This window comes from Panthera leo, chromosome C1 (genome assembly GCF_018350215.1).
Source record: "Panthera leo isolate Ple1 chromosome C1, P.leo_Ple1_pat1.1, whole genome shotgun sequence".
Classification (NCBI taxonomy): Eukaryota; Metazoa; Chordata; class Mammalia; order Carnivora; family Felidae; genus Panthera; species Panthera leo.
The window spans coordinates 29,842,415-29,860,368 of record NC_056686.1 but is presented as its reverse complement, the minus strand read 5'-3'; the positions used below and the strand labels follow the sequence as shown (position 1 = coordinate 29,860,368).

The 17,954-nt window shown below is 41.3% G+C and overlaps 1 protein-coding gene across 1 annotated transcript; it reads left to right on the top strand.

Moving 5' to 3' along the window:
• Positions 1–2,771: 2,771 nt before the first annotated feature.
• RRAGC (Ras related GTP binding C) lies at positions 2,772–17,437 on the top strand. The gene is given in 8 exon segments (XM_042950366.1): positions 2,772–2,985; positions 2,988–3,067; positions 4,846–5,049; positions 6,041–6,240; positions 8,792–8,906; positions 9,895–10,037; positions 11,733–11,881; positions 15,993–17,437. Coding segments are annotated over 8 exon segments (1,197 nt in total). The 5' UTR covers positions 2,772–2,831; the 3' UTR covers positions 16,145–17,437.
• The last annotated feature ends 517 nt before the right edge of the window (positions 17,438–17,954 follow it).

Below are 17,954 nucleotides of genomic sequence, written 5' to 3'. Positions count from 1 at the left end.
AGATAAATGACTTGAAATTAGTTATAAGACATATACATAAGCAATTACAATGTGGGATAGGAAGTGCTGAGAATCATAAGAATAATAAAACATGGCCCCATGGGGATTTTGGAAGAGAGGGAGACTTGGCTTCTTTAAGCAACTGGTATGACAGCCCCTTTGTGGAATACAGACAAGCAGATTTTTTTTTTTCCCTGGCAGCCAACCCTCATTTGCTTTTTTCCCATGGGACTAGTATTAATATTTATGTAACTCAGGTTACTGTCTCTTGTACTATCCTTTTGGACAGAATGGCAACCTGTGGGTTGGTTAACTGCACTTTTATGGAGGGCGGGGCGGGGGGGGGAGCTGACCTGCTTCAACTGCTGTACCAGTCAGTGCTATTTAAGAACTCAGAGTCAGCCTGGCCTCTGGAGATCTTCTTCATCATTTCTATCAAGGATCTGGATGAAGAGACTATACAAGAAGTTGCTCAGTGGAGTAGAAAAAGGATCTCATCCATTCAGTTCCTGCTGTACTTTAGCTGCCTTGTCCATACAATGTAGATTTCATATCTTGCCTACCTCACAGGGTTGTTGTAAGGTTCAAATTAAATATAATGGATGAAAAGCGCCTTGTAAATTGTAAAAGACTACACATGGGTCGCATGGTGTAATGCCAAATCTGTAAATGCCACAAAGTTGGCTGGTTAGTGGACTATATTGAAACAAACTTGAAAAGAACAACTTGGAGTACCCAAAATTCTGGGCCTGCACCAACAAGCTGAAGTGTCAAGTCTTATGTTTAGGTTAAAAAAAAAAAAAAAATGCAGTAATACAAGTCTAGGCACTAGGATTGCTGACAAAATACTAGTTCTAGTGATTATCAGTATGAGCCACATATACTCTGGATATATATATTAAAAAAATCCATTCTGTAAAGCATAATAGAAGTATTGTCCAGATGCTAAACAGTCATCCTGATGGCTGTATCGGTCATTTTGCATTGTGGGTGCCAGACATTTGGTAGATGTTGACAAACTCACATGCATGTAAAAGACAGTGAGCGATCAATAGAGAGAGGGCATTTGAAAATATAAGGTTGTGCTGCCCAGTATGGGAGCCGCTAGCCACATCTGGCAATTAAAGTTAAAAAAAAAAATTCAGTTCCTCACAGTAGCAACATTTCGAATGCTCAGGCCACACTGGCTTCTACATCGTTGCAGAACATTTCTATCCTCACAGAAAGTTCTATCGGACATCACCATAGAAGCGATGGTCGAAAGAACAGAGTACGTTTTATGTGGGACAGAGAAGATTTAGTGGATAATGAAGACTGCAATCTAATATTTGAAGGGCTGTCATGAAAAAGATGAAGACTACTCCTGTGATCCATTTTAAGCTCCAAGGAGTGTGATTTTTGGTCTGAATAGGAGACTTGCAAACAAAATCCTACCTCAGTGGAAGCAGCTGCCTTTTGAGATAGTGAGCTCTCCTCCCTTGGAACTATTGAGGTGCATGTTGCATTATCAACAGCCACAGGTGTCATAGGGTGGATTCTCTTTAGGCGAGAGATTGGACTAGATGACTTCTAAGGATGTGTCTGTCCTACCTTCCACTTACAGATTCAGACGTAGCCAAGTCCCAGACTTACAAGAACATGCTTTCCTTTCACAATCTAGAAGTTCGTTTCTTTGGAAGTTCAGTGCCACCACCACCACCTCCATTTTAAGAGGATCTTGGTTCGTCAAATTTCCAATTCTAACTCCTGACAAGGATGAAAATTCCTCTAGCTATCTCAAACGTATTTGGTGAAAGCATTGGCTTTAATTTGCTTTCATTATTCATTCCTTTGGTTTGTGAACTGAAGGTCATAGAAGATGCAATGTTCTATTGGGGGCGGGGGGTAAATTACATGAAAAGTAGACTGACTAGGTGGGAAGGAGGGAAAATTGAGTCCTATTGAGTTTAAAGTGGTGGTGGTATCCACTGTCCGTTTTGCTGAAGGAGGATAAGCAGTTCTAGCTTGGCTGCATTTGCTCTCCTCTCAGGGTCCCGCTACCTGCTAGAAGGAACTGCATCACACCCATGACTCTGCCTTTGGTTGAGGCTTTACCCTCACTCAGAATGGCTCCTCCTCCCTACCTACCAGATCCATCCATCTAGACCTGCTGAGACACCACCTCCTTACAGACTTTCTCACCCTCCCAACTCCCGAACATTGTTATCTTCACCTTTGACCTTTCCATTTCATACCTCGTACCGAAGCTACTTACGCAGAGATCCGATCTCTATCAATCTTCGAGCAACTTGAGGGCGGGCAGGGTCCGAGTCGGTTTCAGTTTTGTGTCCCTTGTCCCCCCAGGGCATCGCGGGCATCAATAAATACTGGTCGGGCGAGTACCATTGTAGGAGCACAACTAGTTCTTCCCCCAAATGCCCAGAGAGCATCTCTCGTTGCGATGGCCTCCAGAGCTCCTAAGAAGGCAGGGGAGCGGCGAGGAGCACCGCGCGTGGCTGGGCAGGACCGGGGTGCTCGCTAGGGCGGAGGGCAGAGGGCTCGGCCGGCCGGGCCACCCTCCTCGTGACTCCTCCTCCCCCCTCCACGGCTCCAAGTCAGGTGATTCCGGGCACGTGACGGGCACCACCTACCCTGCTGCTCCCGAGTGGCAGCTCGGGCGGCCAATGAGGGGCTGGGTCTCGGCGCGGAGCCTATGAGAGCCGGGTTCCAGGGGGCGGGCCGCGCGGCGGTGGCGGCTGCCGGGGGCGGCGGCGGCGGCGGAGTGGGGAGGCGGCGGCCTGGCTTGGCCTGGCCTGGCCTGTCAGGGCGCGGGCGGCGGCGGCTCCAGCACCATGTCCCTGCAGTACGGGGCGGAGGAGACGCCCCTGGCCGGCAGTTACGGCGCGGCGGATTCGTTCCCGAAGGACTTCGGCTACGGCGTGGAGGAGGAGGAAGAGGAGGCGGCAGCCGCGGCCGGTGGGGTTGGGGCGGGGGCCGGCGGAGGCTGTGGCCCGGGGGCGCTGACAGCTCCAAGCCGAGGATTCTGCTCATGGGACTCCGGCGCAGCGGCAAGTCCTCCATCCAGAAGGTGAGTGGGGCCGCGCCGGGTCCCCCAGGCCCTCTCTCCCCCTCCCGGGGGCTCGGGTGGCCGCCGGGCGGGGGTGGGGGGCCCCGAGGAGGGCGGCGGCCGGGCTGGCCGGTGGGGCTACCCCACCGCGCGTTTTCTTGTCTTCTGGGGAGCGGGGCCAGAGGCACGGCCCGCGGAGGACCCCGACCTGGGAGTCCACGCCCAAGTCAGCTGAGGCCGAGCGGGTCCCCGAAAGCGAGACTGGCTGGAGGGAGGCAGGTGCCGGTGCCACCACCCGGGACCTCCGCCCCCTGGGACCCAGCCCCTGAGTGCTTTTCCGAAACTGGGACGTACACTCCGGTCCCAACTTGGAGAACTTGTCCGACTCCCTCCCCTACCCGGTTTTTGTGTATTCCTCTCACTTCAGGTGGCCTGAGTTTGCAGGGCTTCCCAGGTGAGCCCCAGGGAGCAGCGTCTGGAAGAGCTGTGACTAAGTCACTGGCCATTTTAATGCTTGCTCTTCTTACTACTACGAAGGAGAATTTAACTTTCCTGGGGCTCGGGGGCTGTTATTCCTCCAATTTTAGTACTGGTGGCCAGGCGAGTGTAGTTACTCGTGAAGTCCTCCCGTATGTGTGCCGATACAAAAATCTTCTGAGACCTCGAGAGTATTTGCAGACCTAGGTCAGCCCATTTGCTTTCACTCCGGGTCTGCCAGGAACAGATGGAGGGCTAGACCCTTCTTAGTAAGGGGGAAATTGAGGCAAGATTGACCACCTCCCCTAGCCACCCCCCCCCCCCCCCCCCCCCACACACACACAACACACAAGTGAGCTGGTATTAAAACGCCAGATACCCGGTCTGTTGCCCTTTCCAGTCTGTTGCAAAGGTCTGTCCACAATAAATCTGTGATATTTTGTAAACGTGATGGCTTTAAAAAGTAGCCTTCTTCCGAAATTACTGGATTACTGTGTTGTGTTTACTTCCCAATTTACTGGATTGCTGGGTTTTATTTATCATCTCACTTATTGTAGCAAAATTTGAGTACGTTTATGGTAGGGCTTTAGCAAACTGCATTTCATTCTTCTCAGTTGTTACTCATTGACTAGACCTTGGGAGTAACCACCTATTTTCCTTTTCTAGAAAGTGACAGGGACAAATTAGCTTTATGTTAGAATTGTATGGATTGTGATTATCCTGATTCTCAATCATTACCTTTACTATTTCTTGTTTCATGGGAGCTGTTTTTCCTTGTCACCTCCCCTCCCCCCATGTATCACTATTTCCCCCCATATATCACTTTCTACTTGGTATAATTACTGTCTGTTTTATTTCTTCCACAAGACTGCAAACTCAGTGAAGACAGAGTCTACTCAGTTACATTTCTAATGATTTCCCAGAGCCTGATATAGGCATCCCAGTAAGGTTTCAATGAACAAAAATCTTAAACTTTAGCTGTAAGTGTTTGTAATCTTAAAGCAGATTTTGGCAGAATTAATAAGTTTAACAGAAAACAAAACTAACACGAGAGACATTGCTACAACTAGGATTGAATATGGCGCAGAGAAAATAGCAGAAAAGTTTAGCTCCAAAATAGGCCTGATGGAAAGTAATTTGGTGTCTTCTCATCTCTCAGAAGCCAAAGGGTAGTGAGTACTGATGGATACACCATTCACTTTTTTATCTCTTTAAACATTTTTGCTGTAGGATCACGTTTTTTATATGTGAATTCAGAGTGGAACTTTGACCTTGAAATACAAAGTTGAATAGTTATAAAATTATTTTCTTTCTTTTAACAGGTGGTGTTTCATAAAATGTCACCCAACGAGACCCTCTTTTTGGAAAGTACCAACAAGATCTATAAAGATGACATTTCCAATAGCTCCTTTGTGAATTTCCAGATCTGGGATTTTCCTGGGCAAATGGACTTTTTTGACCCAACTTTTGACTACGAGATGATCTTCAGGGGAACCGGAGCGTTGATATATGTCATTGATGCACAGGTAGTTAGGAATAATGATGTTTACTTCTTTTTTCTGCTGTCACAAGATGTAGAAACAAAGGAAAGTTGTTTATCTTCTTTTATCATGTGCTTCTTGCTGCTTATTTCTTTGCCTGTAGAAGTCTTTGCGGTACGAGAGATGCAGCCACAGAGGTGTGTTGGGAGCAGGCATGCCATTGTGCGAGTGCAGAATAAGAGGTGATTAGGAGATAGTGGCTTATTTATTATCTTTGAGTTCCAGTTAATGAGCAGGTTTCCACTTTTATTTGTTCGTAGTGGATATTGCTGTCCTTCATTAACTATTATAATAGTGATGTCACTCGCTGGAAAAATCTCCTCTTTGCCCTTAATATAAGGAGGACGAGGAGAACTGAGTATATATTAAAGTGACTGGTTTCCTTGGCTGTCCAAATTGGGTTTAGCTCAACAAGCATTTATTGAGGGCCTAGCACATGAAAGGCACTGAGAAGGATGGGACATGTCCCTGTCCTTAAGAAGCTTACTTTATATAAGCTTAAACATCAGTCGGGAATGCTTTCTGAGTGACAGGCTCTGTAATGGATGCTTCCACATACCTGGTCCAATTTAATTTATTCTTCACGATACCGTGAGGTAGGTATGGTAAGGCCAATTTTTATGAAGAAAACTCAGATCACAAGTTTAAGCAACCTGCTTAAAGTCACACATCTAATAAATGGCAGAGCTGGGATTACTTTTAAAAAATTCTCTTGGGAAGACATGTCCATTTCCTTATATTACCAATATTTAAAAATTGCAAGCTTTAACTTGGTAATTACATTTTTTTATCTGGAGAGATTAAAGATTTAGAGAGATTAAAGTATGTTAGTGTATTTGAATGTTTTGAGTATTTGTGAATAATTAGGATAATATATTTTCTATGGTTGGGGAAAGAGGTGGTTTGAGGCTTTCTTAACTCGTTACTGACTTTTACAAGATTTCTTTTTAAAAAAATATTTTGTTCTGACTTACAGGATGACTACATGGAGGCTTTAACAAGACTTCACATTACTGTTTCTAAAGCCTACAAAGTTAACCCAGACATGAATTTTGAGGTTTTTATTCACAAAGTTGATGGTCTGTCTGATGATCACAAAATAGAAACACAGAGGGACATTCATCAAAGGGCCAATGATGACCTTGCAGATGCTGGGCTAGAAAAACTCCACCTTAGGTAACAACATGTGTGTTTGATATGAGAGCCCTGAAAAATGTGTAAATGTATTCCCATCTCTGTCATTACAAACACGTAGCTTTCTGTTACTGGTATATCCTTCCCAAAGCTGTAATGTTCTTGATCTCTTCTATGTCGAATTCAGTTTTGGGAGCCTGATGTTATTGAGAAGTTACTTTCCTGGTTTTTTGCATTTTCCTGGAGATTGAAGTCATGTTAAGTGTTTTCGTTGGTGCTTGTAGAAATTCATCTCAAGAGACTGGGATCAGCCTGTTTCCTCATGGCATAAATCTGCTTTGGGACTTCCCTCTCTTGGTTTCATCTTTTTTTTTTTTTTTCTTTTCTTTCTTTTTGCCTTCATTCAAAGACTCTCTGTCACATTTGTTGTAGAACTCTGCTAGCTTGATTCTTAACAGTATATATATATATATATACACACATACATATATATATATATTTTTTTTTTTTTTTTTCAGTAGGAAGGGTCTTTTAAAGAGGATATGGTTTCAAATCTGGACTCTAATGTATCTTTTGTATGTTTTTAAAACCAGTTTATGCTTTTATGAATCTCTAAAGCTTGGGTTAGGTGAGTTTAGTTTATAAATCTGTTTAGGGCTCCTGTTAAGTTTAAAGAACTGATTCATAGTTAAATATAATTAAAAATTATTACTTAAAAAAACACCTACTAGATAGGATTGATGGTTTATGTGCTTGTCTTCTGAAAGTATATGAGGAATATTCTATATTTTGTAATTTTTTGGTGGTATAGGTAGATACGAGTGATAAAAAGTACCCAAGAAAATGTTCTCTTGATGATGTAAAAGCTTAAAGAGGAAGCGGGGAGACACACGTGTAGCTATTTCCTTATCCCTGGTCTGTTACAGTGACTTCCTTATAGGCTCAAGCCAGTCCCCATCCCTATCCCTAATATTCCCTAGGGTCTCAGGCTCCAAGGTCTTTCAGTTATTTTTCTAGGAGGTCCTGTAGAAAAAAACCTCATTGGTCTATAGTTTGCCTGGATTAAAATTTTAAAATATTTATTAGTAAGTCACACTGAAAAAATTATTCAATATTTGTAAGAGAAAATGAAAATGCATCCCTATTAAATTCCTCAATCTTACTTGTTGGGAATCTATTAACAGTGGATTTTAGGCCGTGATTGTCCTGTGTTCCCTAGTGCCCATGGGAATTCTAATCTTTACACTACTTCTGTGTCCCTTTCTGGGGCAGCCCACCCCAGTGGTACATGCCATCCCTTTCTCTAGTTCCTTATAGGGCCTTAGGCCTTGTTAACCTCTAGAATTCTGCATCTAGCTTTTGTTAATTACTAGTATACCTGTGGATTAGGCTTCATTTGATTTCCAGTTACTAGAAACTCAGCTTACTAAATGCCCTGTGTGTCTCAGGTTCTCCATGTCCCCATCTACCTCCAGGTGTCACAGACCTTGCAGGATCTTCTCATATTGCTAACCTTCTTGCCTACAGGAAACAATAAAATGCTCTTTTGTCCTTAGTGCCTTTAGGGGCTCATCTTGGTCTCTCTCTTTCATTGCTCTAACATCTAAAGGCAAGCCCCATCTTGCGTAGGGTTAGGGTCCTAGGTCAGCTCCTTGAAAGTATTTTTAAATTACCCGTAAAGTGTGAAATCCACAGTTCTGTGTTTCTGACTTTAATATAAGCTTGTAAATAAATAGAACAACTGTGTAATGAAAAGTATACTTCCTGACCTAAAAAGCAGGTGAAATTGTATTGTTTAAAATGTTAAAAAGTGTCTCTTTCTCACATGTGTTTTGTTAAATCTATAGATATTACTTCTCCGCTGTATGTCCTTTTAGGCTACCAGATTCCTGTTCCATTCTCAATAGGGCCCTAGCTCCTATCTTTCTAAATATGTTATTTATATAAATTCTAAGCATCAATTGTGTTCATTTGTGTATTGAACAAATATTTATGAGCACTGTTCAGGGCATTGGGGTTATAGCTATGAGCAAGACTGTCAAATCTCTGTCCTCATGAAGCCCGCATCCTGATGAATAAGACAGCTCAAAAGTACTTACAAATAAGTGTATAGTGTAATTTTAGGTACTTAACAGTGCTATGAAGAAAATTAAATTAGGTGAAAGGGGTGCTGTTTTAGGTGGGGGGGGGGGGTCAGGAAAGAGCTTTCTGAGGAGATGACATTTTAGTAGAGACATGAATTACATTCTTATTTAATAAATGTCACCCTTCTCTGTCATCTCTTTTGGTTTTTATCTTGGTTTTTGCCCGTTATTAGCTTAAGAAATCAAGCTGTTTGGATCAGGTTGCAAAGAATTAGGTGAATATTCAGGTTTCTGCATCTGGAAATGCTTTTCTGGGTACTAGGGAATTGCCCTCTGTGTAAATGCAGTAACGGGATGGATGGTTACAAGCCAAGTGGGGAAGCTGCATTTGTGTAAAAAGGCTTTGTCTCAACTTCCTGAAATGAAATGATAAGAAACTTAAAATTTTATATTTTATGATAATTGTCACTTTATTTTCCAAAATAATCAAACTGTGTTGTGTTTTTCAGCTTTTATTTGACTAGTATCTATGACCATTCAATATTTGAAGCCTTTAGTAAGGTGGTGCAGAAACTCATCCCACAACTGCCGACTTTGGAAAACCTATTAAATATCTTTATATCAGTAAGTGAGCTAATTCACTACAGTCTCTGATTCCATTTTCTTGAATATATTTGTGTTATCAACGTCTCCAAAAACTGGCTTGAATTAGTCTGAATCAGGCCGAAAGACTAATGACACACTTAACATGTAAAATAAATCATAAGAACATTAAAAAAATGGCTTGAGTTATTTTCTGAGCACTTTAGTGCTCACCCTTTTGGTCTTAAATGGACTAATGAAAAATTTCTTCATGATTTCTTAATTAATAAAAAATCTTCATGAAAAAAATCATAATATCTGTTTCCTGCGTGAGGAGTAGTAACTGGAAAAGACTGGGTTTTGGGAATTTGACGCCTGCTTAATCTCTGCTTTATTGGAGGTCACATTGAAAAATTGATCTTTTCCTTTCCTTGCTAACTGTAATCTTAGTATCATATTTCACCTTTCTTATTTTGAGGATTCAGCTTAATAAAACAGGATATTCCTTCAATAAATTTAACATTCAACCTTTATATTTCCCAGACATTACTTTGAAGGACTCAGCATGTAGTGATCCCCAGTTCTTTTGGGCTTTGGGGTATGTTAGATGTTGACATAATATTAATTCTTTTATGTTTTGCTAATTGCCATGGAAAGCCTTTCTGGTAGCAAGGTCATTCAAATCAGAGATTGATTATTGTAACAAGAAAGGATTATTGAAAATGTAGGATGGCTTGATTTTTGGAGGGTTTTTTTTTTTAATTTTTTTAGTGGCATCTTAGCAAATGATCCATTTAAGTAAAGGAGGAAGAAGAAACAGATTTAGTGCAATCAAGTTAGTAAATCAGAGCAGAGAAATAATTCCACTTTTATTCCTTGGATAATAGAAGTGTCTCTGAACCAAATACCTTTTGATTTTTTGGTATGGGGTTGTACATTTAAAAATGTCCTTGTGTGTTATTCAGGGTATTAGGTAAATTACAAATTTTGATTCTTAAAACTGACACTTGCCCAATTTTGTTTTTCCAAGAATTCAGGTATTGAAAAAGCTTTTCTCTTTGATGTTGTCAGCAAAATCTACATTGCAACAGACAGTTCACCTGTGGATATGCAATCTTATGAACTTTGCTGTGACATGATTGATGTTGTAATTGATGTATCTTGTATATATGGGTAAGTTACGTTACATATTTTTGCAAGATCTCAGACAGATGGAAAACTACCTGTTCAGTTTGTCAGAGGGATTAATTTCTGAGGCTTCTAGCAGGTACTGTGTGGAGTGGAATTGTTCTGACCATAGTTCTTCAACTTGGAACGTGATTTCTCTGTAGATGGACTGCTATATCTTACTCCTTCAGAGAGGATGGATAAGAGCAGTTGAAAAGGTGTGCTAATGCCAGACTTCATTATCACTGAAAGTTTCTGCCATTATTTGGGGGCTTTGCACTGTGTCTTCTCCCTTAGGGACTTAGCTAGATCAAAAAAGTAGATTTATTTATTAAAAACATTTGGAATAACAGAGTAAGTCCTGGTTCCTAATTTAACTTCAGGCTTTGTGGGAATGAGGGATCCTTAATCTTTCATAGAGCTCAGAAACAGGAAATCAGAATTTTGGATGTCAGAACTCGCAAATAGAAAAATTTGACCCACACATCTACGTTTCCAAAATAAATGTCTAAAAAAGTGTGTGACTTTATAGAATAGTCCAGAGGATGAGTGAAAACTCTGGAGAATTACTGTTATTTCAAAAGCCAACAGCCTCTGTTGCTTATAAGAGCCCTGATCCCCCTCACGTATTAACATCAGGACTCTCAAGGCACTTTCTGACGCTCTGACATTACCTTTGTTTTCTGGTACCTGTGTCCTTTATCTGTTCCTCTCTCCACCTGATCTGAACTCTTTTTTCATTGCTCTGTTCCTGCCCTTCACCTTGGTCTCTCAGCCTGATTTGTCCGCGTCTTTCTCCAGCTGCCTCTGAGGAGGAGAATGCATTTCTCTTACCTGTTCTTTACCTGTCTTCTATTTCTATTTTCCACTGTTGTGCTTACAGGCTCTCCTTTGTTCTTTTTTTTCCCCATAGTAAAAATGTGATTTTTGTTTATTATATTATTCAGGAAAGTTTCTTGTTCCCATTCCTAATTTTAAAAATGGACAAATAGAACATTTGCTTTTTCTTTAAAATAAAATTTAATAACCCCTTTTTTTATGATTTAAAAATCAAATTTAGTTGCAGAAAATTTTTTTTTCAGTGTAAAGTACATTGTAAAATACATTATACATCATAAGGCATGTTATAAAAGAGAAAATCTCCATTACCGTTCTTCATACAATCCATGCACGCACTTTGGTGTGTTTTATTATTATATTTGCTTCCTACTTGACTCTTGATTTACATCTTTTGAAGGATAACTACGTATAATTCTGACAATTCTAGTAAAATAAAATAGGTTTCAGACCTGAAGGCTCGCTTCGTAAGCGAGGATTAGGATTCCATGGTGTGTTTGACAGACTCTCTTCATTTTAGTTTTTATGCTTCCTCCTTTTTCCCCGATGGCAGCCCTCTTATGTTGGGGCCTTTTTTGTTTGCATGCGGTCAGTGCAGATGAGTTATGACCGAGGAAGACTTGAAACCTGTTGAACTCCGTGTATCCTCGGTAAACAAGGTGATGGTGTGAACACATGGAATACTGCATCCTAGTCTGGGAACCGTATTTCTTAAATGAGAACCTCTGTTCCGGCATATTTAAGCCAGTAATTTTTCTCCAAAGACACTTGGGAAACTGGGTAGAAAGACTCGTCATTGTGCAAATTAAATGTGACAGAACACCTCGCTGGGAAACCTGTAATGAGTATTTTCTTTTAAAACAGGTTAAAGGAAGATGGAAGTGGAAGTGCTTATGACAAAGAATCTATGGCAATTATCAAGCTGAATAATACAACTGTCCTTTATTTAAAGGAAGTGACTAAATTTTTGGCACTGGTCTGCATTCTTAGGGAAGAAAGTTTTGAACGAAAAGGTAATGGCATTTTAAAAGGTTGTTTTTATTGGAATTTCTTTGTCCTCATTTGTTAGGCTCTTGAAATAAGGGAAAATAATATTGCAGTGTTAGAGGATTATCAGCTCAAACTACTCTTGTCCCTTCCTTTCCATGTATAGTCCAGACTTTATCCTTCTTTCGATCTTTGATGTTGAATCAAGTGTTTAGTTCCAGCCTTTCTTATTTGGGGTCCTTTTAATGTCCAAGTGCTTGTTATTTGGCTTCCACCCGAGTCTGTGCACCGAGGTTTCTTTGGCAGGTTCCCAGGTCCCTTCCTGCTACGCACAGTGGCCTTTCTTCATTTTGTAGCCTCTTCAGCCTTCGGAAGCATATGACCCTGCCAGTCCCTCCTTTCTGGAAGTTTTCCTCTCTGTGTGCTTCCCTAACGCTTAGCTCTCCAGGTTATTTTATGTATTTGTTTCTCTGACCACCTCTCAAGTTTCTTCCGGCCATTTTTCTCAGCCTGAGCATTCTTCAGAGCCAAGTCTTTCTGCTCGCTCCTTCACTTACTCCCCTGGCCAGCGCATCCAAGCCGTGGCTTCAGTTAATTTTCTCTATGTAGCTGATTGAAATATTCACATCTCCAGCTCTGACTTGGGCCCATATTCCAGTTCCACGTTTGGAGCTGTCAGTAAGACATTTTCACTTCATTTGACTATTATTGTACGTGGTGTCAAAACTGATGAATACTTTCACTTCTGTTTCATGACCCTCTTGGCTACCTACTTTTGTTACTAGTTATGACGGTTTCTGGTGTCCAAGCTCAGATATCTTGTAGTCAGGTAACTGTGTGGTGGCATTGCTGATGGGGCCCTTGCACATCATTTCACAGAAGGTATTCTGTGTTCTCTTTTTTCTATTCTTTTCCTGTACTGTTGACATTGAATTTTCACCCAATCTTACTATTTGTTTCTTGGGTTTCCTTTCTGTTTCTACTGTCAGTGACTCCAATCCAGGCCTGTGGTGCTTGCAGTAAAGTCCTGTTTGAGGTTATGCACTTGGCATGTGTTTTCAGAGCTTTGGTATGTGTTGTCTTTTATTCCAAAGGCAGACTAGCTTTCAGAAAACGACTTTCATCATGTTGTTTGAGTTCTCATGGATCTATAATAGCTCTCTGCTGTTCACTGTAACAAGTCCCTGCTCCTTCTGCATTTTTAGTAGTAATTTAATATTGAATGAATGAATATCATTTCACTAATGTTCCTAACCACATCAGATACACAACATTTTGGGGTAAAACAAAAACGTGTGTATTCATGAGCTTCAGAACTAAAACATGGTAGAGACATACTTGTCTTTTATGTATTTCTCGCTTGAAGTCTCCTTGGCACTATGTTGAATGTAGTATTTAGTTTTCCTATGTATGGTTTATTCTTTACTTTGTATCTTCCTTAACATAGAGCTTCGTATTGTGTATCTTTGTGTAAATGATGTAAAAACGTAAATGGTCTTCGGCAGCTTGCTTGTTCTTTTCACTCAAGATCTTTTTTGAGATTTATTTGTATCAATAACATGTATGTTCAGTTCATTCATTTTCTCTTCACACCATACTATATGGATTGAATATACCACAATTTATTTTTTTTTGCTGGACGTTTAGATTATTTTTAAAATCACATACAGTTTTGCAACAAATACGCAGGTGTGACAAATGAACACATTTGCCTTTGCACGTGTGGAGAATTTCTCTTAGGATGTATTTAGTAGTGGAGTTTACAGAGATGTATTCATACAACCTCAGCTTTATTAAACATTGCCTTCCGAAGTAGCTTTACTGGTTTCACCCCTGGCAGTACTGTGTGGGAGTTCTTGTCACTTCATGTCCTTGATAATGCCTGTCAATCTGGTAGGTGTGAAATGGTATCTTATTTGGTTCTAATTTTCTTCATGGCAGGTAGCTTTTATGCCAGTTCTTATAAGTTCTTCGTTTTTCTCCATTCTAATCTTAAAAAACAAAACCAAACAAAAAACAGCCAAACTTGGAAAAAAGGGGGTGCCTGACTGGCTCAGTCAGAAGAGCGTGTGACTCTTGATCTTGGGGTCATGAGTTGGAGCCCACATTGGGTGTAGAGATTACTTAAAGAAAACTTCAAAAAAAAAGTTAAAAAACAACCACTTTTTGGTTATGGAAACTTTCAAATATATACAGAAGTAGAATAACACAGTGAATGTCCATGTGCCCATCTTCCTGCTTCCTGCTTTTCTGTTTATCCTACCAGCCAAATCATTATTATTTTTTACTCTTTTGTTGTGGAAACTGTCAAAAAAGTAGTGAAGATAACATAATGAACCCCTTTTATTTATCCCCCAGGTTGGATGATTATCAAAATCATAGCCAATTGTACTTCATTTCTGTACTTCTTTCCTACTGGATAATTTTGGAACAAACCTCTGGCTTGATCAAATAATTTTGTCTATACAGATTTCAGCAGGTATCTCTAAGAGAAAGTGTCCTTTTAAGAACATAACAGTAACATTAATAGACATTAAAAAAAAATGAACGGTGGTTTCATAATATCACCAAATCTCTGGCTAGTGTTCAAGTCTCCCTGATTGTCAGTTTTTTACCATTTTCACAGAAGTCCATTTTAATGTAATTGAACTTATCAAAACTTTTATAGTTTTTGTTTTTGCTTTTTTTTTTTCTGAGTCTGAAAGACCTTCCAGATTTGGCTGTAATCTCCTTATTCATACTTGATTCCAGCTGCTTCCCAGTGAGAATTCTCTGTCCCTGTCTGCAGTCATGCCAGTGTCTTCCACCTGTGCTGTCTTCTCACTGCCAGCTCCCTGCTGGTTTTTTGGTGATATTGCCCCTCTTTCCTGCTTAATTAAGTCTTGCCTGTACCCCCAAAGTTCTGCCTCCTCTCTGAGGCTTTTTCATTGGCTGCTTTTGCCCTGCACTGGGCTCTCCCTCCTTTAGACTTCTTTGACATTTATAGTCATTTTGACACCATATCGTGTGTGTGTGTGTTTTAAGCAGTTTGTTTATTTTGAGAGAGGGTTGGGGAGGTACTGAGAGAGAAGTAGTAAACGTACCGAGAGAAGGAATCCCAAGCAGGCTCTGTGTGGTCAGCGCAAAGCCCGCTGCGGGGCTTGAACCCACAAACCATGAGATCGTGACCTGAGACGAGATCAAGAGTTGGACCCTCAACCAGCTGAGTCACCCAGGCGCCCCTGACACCATGTTGTTTTGACTGGTTTCTTGTGTGGTTGTCTGTATGTCACAGTGTCCTCAAGGGCATTGATGCTTCTTCTGACCTCTGTTCTTCTCACTGGCTCCTGTTCTCAGCTCAAGGTCACCTCATGGTCCACAATGGCTCCTGGAACTCTGTATTCCACACAATAAGGAGGAACAGGGCTGGGGAAAGAATGCATCCTTTTCCTTCTAAGGAGATTTCACAGAGGTCCCACATGCTTCCACTTATCTCAGTGGCCAGAATTGGTCATGTGGCCATACATAACTACAGGGAAGGCTGGGAAATGTAATGTTTTAGCTGAGCACCACTGTGCTCATCCAAAATTGGGTTTCTTTTACTAAGGAAGAATGGGTTTTCGGTAGGTAACTAGCCCTTTCTGTCACAAAACAGAACTGTTTGACCAAAATCTTGTTTGGAAACCATTCAGGAAACAGATGCAGAAGGCGCTGCCTTGCTGAGGAGCAGGTGGAGGCTGCCTGACGGGCCTCTCTGGTGCCTCCCAGACCCCAGGCCTCTCCCGAGCAGTGTGCCAGGTTGCCTCGCCGAGCCATCCCCTTCAGCCCTTCGTTGGCTACCCGAAAGACTTGTAAAAGGCAAAGCCTGATAATTTGAAAAATGTGTTACTTTCACTTTAGATTTTATTGTAAGCTTTCTTAGCACATTTACCTTCCTGGTTGTTTTATTTATTGACCTGCTTTATTCCCAGGCCCCAGAGGTAACGGGTGTTAACAGTTTGGGCACATGCTTTAGCATAGAAAATTCCTCATAAAATTCCTATGTGTTTTTTTTTTTTAAATACATACCAATTATTTTCTTTTGTCGCTAAATATTTCCTAATGGATAATTTCACCATTGACGTTCAGGGGGCCTGATCTTCTTTTTCTCTCTTGCAGGTTTAATAGACTACAACTTCCACTGTTTCCGAAAAGCTATTCATGAGGTTTTTGAGGTGGGTGTGACTTCTCACAGGAGCTGTGGTCACCAGACCAGTGCCCCCAGCCTGAAAGCATTGGCACACAATGGCACGCCGCGAAATGCCATCTAGCCTGAATTCCAGCTGTCGGGGCTCTGTGCCAGCTTACTCTTCACTCCAGGGTCAGATGCCACGTGCTACAGGACATGGGAGTTGCCGCTTGTGGGAATCCTGGTGCCTGTCCCACTAGAGACGAGGGGTCGAGTTTCTCATTTGGATGAAAACCCCTTCAACCAGTGGTGTGCAGCTGAAGCTACTATTTCTTTTTTTTTTAAATGGCAAGAAAGAATTCTAAAGACCCCAGAACTCAAGTGTGTCATTCTCCTCTTTGGGGTCCTGTGTTAAGTAGTTGGGATATTTTGGACCTGGAGATAACACCACTTACCCATCCTTACCGGAGAATGTTGCTGTCAATTACCAGTTGGAAATAATAGAAAGAACTGAATTTTTATATGCTTCACTTAGGTTTTCATTTGAGTAGTCTCTAAAAATCCTGCCTTGCTTAAGTTCTAACACTGCCTCTCAGATTTCAAGTTTGGACGTTGCACACCTAAGACCTTTTAAATGCATTTGCTTGCTAACTCAGAAGACACATGGTCTGACCGCAGCAAAGGACATTCCTGTACTTGTTACCGAAGAAATGAGAAGGTTTTATGCTGCATCAGGTCTAGAGCAAGGCTCCACAGTGGCTGCTGCATTAGTTCTCTGGGGAGTGTTGAGGAAGAAACTTTAAGACAGAAGACAGATCTGCACCTGTGTTTTGGGTACCAGATACCTGGGTTCTTTCTCCTCCATTAGATAAGTGATCATGGTCGGTGTAACAATGGGAATTGAACAAATTTGTTTTCCCCACAAGCTCCTCCTCCCAGGGGAGAAATTTCATCATGTCGTTGAAATACTTAGCTCCCTTTTCTTTAAACTTGGTACCAGCCGCTACACACCTTTTGTTCTAAGCTGTTGAGATTCTTTAAGAATTGCTGTTTTGTTAACCATGAATGACCCTAAGGCACTGGTGGGCCGTCCACTGGGAGTCGGAGAGAGCACATGGCGCCACAACATGTGTCATTAAACATACTTTGTCTCCAGTATTCTGACACCAAGTGTCAACTGTGGTACTTTCTTCACTTAGGATATTAATTCGTAATTGTTTCTTTTTGTTGATGGTTGATACCCTGTCCGTTGATTTAAAGTTACACATTATTTTTACTCGACATGCCCAGTAGTCCTGTATCCAAAGCCACTGGACCACTTGAGTACATAAGTGCCACTGTTTAATGAAATATGTATATTCAGGTCTGTAAACCTAACAGTGTGACTTGAAGTGCTTCCTGCAGATGATTCTGACTGTTGAGTATTTACATGGACCATGGCGATATCCAAAAGAAAACGCTTTTATATTTATAGATTATTTCACTGAAGTATATAAAATGGGTATCAATAAATGTATTTACTCCAAAACCTGTTTTTTATTTTGCCTCAGCCACGAAGACGGTGGGGTGATGGAGCATTGGGTTGTCTCATTTTACCCATTTCTTTTGCTGCCACGTATGGTTGACATGCCATATGTTTTAGGATTTCAAGCTCTGTCCTGATGCAGGAATTTCATACCTGTGTCCAGACCTCTCTCCTGGCCCCTTTCTGCTTAGGGCGGGGAAGTCTAGGCCTCCGTGAACGTGGTTTTTTGGTTGTGTTTCATACCAACAGATTTCTCTCATGGTGGGGAGTATTCAGGGTTGGCACGACTGATGTGTTATATCTAAAGCCAGGAAGGGGTAAGGAGATGAATTAAGTACAACGCCGTATACAAAATTTGTGCCAATTCCAGTTTGTTCATTTCTTCTAGTGACTGGGATACTCTTCTTTTTCTTTTCTTTTTTTTTTT